General features: G+C 30.7%; 1 protein-coding gene across 1 annotated transcript in view; it reads left to right on the forward strand.

The window, feature by feature from the left end:
- Window positions 1-283: 283 nt before the first annotated feature.
- Window positions 284-6,365, forward strand: part of LOC111388512 (B-box zinc finger protein 21-like) — a 24,828-nt gene continuing 18,746 nt past the window's right edge. Inside the window, exon 1 of the mRNA XM_023013242.1 lies at window positions 284-357. Coding sequence (XP_022869010.1) covers window positions 284-357 — 74 coding nt within the window. The remainder of the gene's footprint in view (window positions 358-6,365) is intronic.

Raw genomic sequence — 6,365 nt, forward strand, 5'->3', positions numbered from 1 at the left:
CCCCTGGTTTGAAGTAGAGGGGTCAAAAGGTGGTTCTATCCCTTGATTTAAACTTAGGACTGAGGGATTATGTCCCACAATTGTCCTAGTTTGAAAGTGGTTTGTGAGGCACAACTGGCTGACAAATTTGGCCTACTAACTTATTCATTATTTCGTTCAAAGTATTCAGTTGTTTGGTCATATTGTCATAATGTGCATTCCCATTCTGGGTAAATCTTTCCATATTATGAATACTTCGTAGATTTACCTGTTCAACGACATCTTGTGTGAATTTCTCCGAGTAATGCATGCATGGTTCGAGGACTCAACTCTGTCATTGGTTCGTAACAACTGTGATTGCTCTGATTTTGTCTATCTGTTCGTGGAGAGCTATGCTGCTCCTCATATCGCTCGATCACAGACTGGACTCCTCCCTGACTTGCTGCTTCCTTATCGAATTTCTGAGACATATTGTTTCACTTCTTGTATCTTCAATACCAAACACCAATGTCCCACTGGGCGTGGCAAATTGTTTCGCGCGGGTATTTGCTAACAATTAAAAAGGGATCAGACGATTGTGTAAGGAACAAATTTCTTGAGACAAAGTCTCAAAAAGGGGTGTTTTATTGGCGATGACTTTACAATTGAAATTTAAACAGAATGCCTCCAAGGGGCGCAAGCACACGAGTATTGAAAAGAAATGTTTTAAATCTAAACTAAGGAATTGAAATTACATATTCTCTGTTTGAGAGTGTTTGATTCGAGGTCTTTTGCTCTATATCTTTTCTTCCTTTTATATTCCTTTGATGTTCTCTTTGTGATCAACCGCTTAGAAACTACTTAATTGCTTTATAACTACCCACTTTCTTCATGGTGGCCAACTTATCGTGGAACTGCCGTCTCTAAATGTTGCCACTACTCTTTGTCGTTCAACCATCTTCAATTGAACTCCTTGAATCTTGGAACGTGATAAGATTACCCAATAACTTTTTCGATAACTACACTTTTGGATAACCATAATGTCTTATGTTTGCTAAGATCTTGGGCGATTCGAAGGTTTGGGAGAGAACAGGGTCATAACTCTGGGCGACTGCAAGGCACTTCATTCACTCAGATCTTGGGCGTCTTGCAAATTTGGGCGATGGTATTACTGCGTTCGTGGGCTTCTACTACATTAATTAATAATCCTATTTGAGCCTTTATCCTGAATTACCCAATTGGACTTCATTCTTTGGACTATTCGAATTGAGCTGCACCTTTAGCGTGTCAACATATGTTGACGGAGAGGACGGGTGAGAAAATGGATGTAATTCCCGCTTTACCAAAGAAGGGAATGGAATGGGAAATGAAGAAGGTTTTCTCGCTTTTACTGCTTTTGTCGGTCTCCGGCATTTTTTTCGTTTTTAATATCAATTATTATATTTTGATTTTTTAACTTCCACCTCAGCATTTTCCAAATTTTCTGTAAACCACCTGTTAACCGCATTCGGATATGCCCAACATTCTCTTAGTCATACATTTTCTAGGAGACAAACATTATTCATATGAAAAATTTTCAAATATTGTTTTGTCAAATTCAAAAGTACATTGACATGGTGATGTCTACCCACTATGGCCCACTAATATGTTGGCTTCATTGCTCATTCACTTGTATGAGGGTAGAATTGGTATTTTAATGCATTAGACACTTTGACATAAAATCAGATAGGGCATATGATTGCTCCCAGGGCACATCTTCAAGTGGTAAAAGAGGAGGGTGGAGAAATCCAACTTTGCTTGAGGCTGCTGCGTCAAGGGTTCGAATCCTGAAATATGAATTTGGCTATTGGGTAAGTACAAGTGTACAAGCAGCCTTCTACCCTATACCCTTGGAGGCATAACCTGCGATTTACCTCCCTCACGATACTTCAGGACAGGGGTGGTGGGGGACCCTTAAAGTTAGGGTTTAACCCTTTTTTTAGATAGGGCATATGATTGTTAGACTCTCTTACCATTTTTTATTATCAATTCATTGTACATTAAATTTGCAAAACGAACAAAAAAAAAGCGTCAAACAGGAGCTAAATTGTGAATTTAAGCCCAAATTTGAGTGGATGTTTGGTAATCAATAAATTAAAATTTAAGTGATTATAAATTATAGGTTTTATAGAATGTGTGAATAATAAATTTCATTTAGATTACTTAAAAATTATATTTTCAATAAAATTTGATAAAAAGTGGTGAAATTTACCGTTAAAAAGTTGATAAAAATTGTGAGTCCCATAAAATATATGACTAAAAAAATAATTTGAGGAAAAATGAATTTCAAAAAATTAGGCAAACGTGGGCTAAATTATAATAGTTTTGCGTCTCGCAAAATATATGAACAAAAAATAATTTTGACTCAAACATGCACTAACCATCAATAATAAAATAGTACCAATTAATGAATATATTATGTTACTAAAGTTAGGGGAAAAAAAAGCCCCAGTTTTGTTTAGCTCAACATTATATTTTTAGTATACTTCAATGAAAAATTAAATATATTACTGAAAAGTTGATAAAAGTTGTTAACCTTATGAAATGGGAGATTGGAAATCAATTTGAGATTTATTATTATTATTATTATTATTATTATTATTATTTAAATGGGTTCTAACAGTAAGCAAAGTTATCAGTAAAAAATACCACTTGCTTAATCTTATTTTTATCACAATAATTAAATTGCTTAAGTCTAACTTTCACTAATTTAAAACTTAAATTATTCCTTAAAGAAATATACTTAAAAAGTTTACTTTTTAATTAGCCAAACATGCTCTTGCTCGATAAAGCACGGTGCATACGATATGTACAACTCTTGGCCGAAACAAGTGTGTAATTGCATCTGTATTCACATCTTTTGTCATACCGAATAAATAATTCACATTGTAGGTAAACTTTAGTAAGTGTAAATTTTTAAAGGGGCGCACACGCGCACACACATATAAAATTGTCTAGTCTATGGGGATCATTGATTATGTTTGAAACCTTCTTCTACGTACCAGGTAACAAGAGAAACAAGTACGATAAAAGTTAGAATAATAATATATGAATATGATTTGTTCGAGAAGAAAAGGCCACAGATTAATGTGCCTACAATATATTTTTGAATTAGAGCATTTTTTTTTTCCTTGCAAATCTTCGAATCTTCCTTATGATGGTCTAATAGTGGATTTGAACAATTTGGATAGACGAAAGTTACGAGCCTTGTAAGGTTTGAAGGAATACCATATAAGTCATATCTATGATTTTAAAGAATCTAATTGCTACAATTCTTTTAGAGCATTTTCAATAGAGTTTTAAAATATAAGACGTTTACTATTTTAGACAATGGGTAATTAGCACAAAACGTATTTTACCTTTCAATGTTATTGTGCAAAACATTTTCACCTTTCATGTTTTGGTACTTTTACCCTTACATTCACATTTTATTGTGAAAATTATCATTTTCATCAAATTTTTCGTGTAAAATGACAAATATACTCTATATTTAAAAAAATAAAAAAGAAAATAAAAGTTAAAGAATAAATTGCAATCATACTGCCAAATTTTTTTAAAAAGTAAAAATTAGTCAAAATATTTAATTGAAAGGATAATTAGCACAAAACATCTATATATTTCATTATTATTGTACAAAACGTCCACACGTTTCATTTTTTGACATTTTCACTCTTATTTCATTGTAAAAATCATTATTTTCATCAATTTTCTCAATTAAAAGTTGTAAAATGACAAATATACTATCATTTTTAAATAAACAAAAATAAAGAAAAGAAAATAAAAAACAAATTGTAACTATACTTCCAAATTTTAAAAAAAAAAAAAGTAAAAACAAATAATTAAAAAAGAAAGTGATTTTTTTTTTGAAAATTTATTTGTATTTTTTTGAAAATTTTATTATTAAATATTGAACATGTTATACAAATAAATGTTATGTTAATGTCATACATTAATCATTCCAATATTCAAACACAAAATAAGAAAATTTATATGACTAAAATTTAAACTATATCGAACGACTTCTATATATAACATGTAAATTTATATTTTTATGATTTACATTGAACAAATTAAATTTAACTAATCGTAGAAAAAATTATCTTTTTTCTCTGCAAAGACATCTTAGGTATGTCAATCTCTCTTTAGATGACATATAGTTCAAAATGTGGTCGATCTCTATATGATACTCAGACTAGAAATTGAAAAAAAAAATTAAAAAAAAAAAAAAAAAACCGAAAAAGTTAGTGATAAGAACTTGAACTCTTACATATATACAATGTGGTTTTTCTTCTTTTAAGTTGAATACCAATGCAACCATGTTTGGTAGTGTTTTTAACTAAAAAAATTTGTGGATAACAAATGAATAATAAATTTTTGTCCTACAAGATATGTGAAAAAAATTATATTTAACTACCTATGGGTTATATTCAATTTAGATTTTTATACTCCTTTTTTTTTTTTAAGTGATAGACTTTTGCAAAATTCGCTAACTTTTATTGACACATTTTATAGATTTTTGTGAAATTAATAAAGGTCTTTTCTTAGACTGTTGTATGACTTTATATAATTCACTTGTCTTTTGAAAATTTTATTTTAAATGGAAAAACACTAGTAGAAAATTCTAACATAGGATGTGGCGGTTCAATCCTTACCATCTCCCTTTGCCCTCTCTCACTAGGGATGTCAAACAAGCCGAGCGGCTCGTCGGCTCGGCCGCTCGGTTCGTCAAAGCCCGGCTCATGGATGGTTTGGGCTCGTCATTCCGAGCTGAGCAGGGGCTCAATCCAGGCTCGATTCGTCAAACCCATGAGCGGTTCGTGGGCACATGGCCCATGAGCGGCTCGTGGGCACACGGCCCACAAGCCATTTTGAAGAGCCCACCTAATCAAAAAATATTATTTTTTTAAAAAAAATGTCCAAAATGTGTAAAATTGCCCAAAAAAAAAATTAAAAAAATCACGAGCTCACGAGCCACTCGTGAGCTCGGCTCAGCCCGCGAGCTTGTGGGTTAAAGGCTCGGCTCATTGCCATCACTATTTCTCGCTTCATTTAACGGGGAAAAAATAACAAAATATAAAAGTTCAAGTCACATCAATTAGATAAATAAATAACAAAAATACAAACATATAGCCTCCGTTTGATAGTGATTTTTCATCCCAAAAATTTAATTTTTTTTTTTACCATTATTTCACTATTTCAGCTGCCATTTTTTATTTCTTTACTCACAGATGGGACTTACTTTCCTATTTAACGATAAAAAAATCAATTCTTATAATCACTATCGTACATGCCTTATATAATATTTCAGTACTAATGTACCATTGATAAAAAAAAAAAAAAAAAAATCTAGTAATATGTCAAAACTTTTAAAGGTGAACAATCAATATATTTAAAATTTAATTAAAAATTATCTTTTTTTATATATATAATCTTATAAAAATGTAACTATAAAATCATTTTTTCATAGAAAATTTGGATGAAAAAGAAGAGAAACAAAACATTACGAAGAATTTTTAAATTACAATTTAATTTTTTCGTAGTAAATAGGGATAGATGATGAAAAAGAGAGAGAAGGGAAAGACAACAAATATGACTGGCAGGAGACACGGAGAGAAAAAAAATATTACTTTCTTATTCATGGCTCGAGTGTGACGATCATGACTTCCTAAAAGGGAAGATGAAAGAGAAACATTGCAAGGACGTAAAAAAAATTAAACAAATGTTCTTTCTTTTCATGAAAGTATCTCATAATCTTTGTGGCTGAACGGGAATTGTGAAATTCTATTTTTGTACTGTATACTTAAAAGTTAGTATCTTATAAATTTTTATGAAAGTCTTTAAAAGTCGTTGACATGTTGAATACCTCATGTTTTTTGATTTTGTTCATAGAAATGGGGAGAAACAATGAGGAAAAAAAGAGAGAAAAAAGGTAGATGATAGCAAATATAATTGGTAGAAGTAAGAGAAAATTATTAATATTTTCATCATGGATTAGGGTTCATAGAAGAGAAGAGAAAGAAAAACATAGAAAGGACCAAAAAAATATTAATAGAATTTATTTTATTTATTTATTTATTTTGTTAAAGTTTCCTTGTAAAATCTTGGGGCTGATCGAGACAAAATTGTGAAATTTTTATTTTGTACTTTATGTTAAAAAGGTTAATACTTTAGAAACTTTTATAAAAATCATTGACATTTTTAATGCCTCGAGCCTGATTCAATAACTCGAGACTTTATTAAAAAATTTATATTGAACACATCTAAATTTTTATGGAATCTTAAAACACATATAAATTGGAAACACTTTTTACATATCTAAATGTCTAAATTCTAAACTCTTAGGCACCGTTGGATTGACAATTTATTTC

This window comes from Olea europaea, unplaced genomic scaffold (assembly GCF_002742605.1).
Source record: "Olea europaea var. sylvestris unplaced genomic scaffold, O_europaea_v1 scaffold502, whole genome shotgun sequence".
NCBI classification, from domain to species: domain Eukaryota; kingdom Viridiplantae; phylum Streptophyta; class Magnoliopsida; order Lamiales; family Oleaceae; genus Olea; species Olea europaea.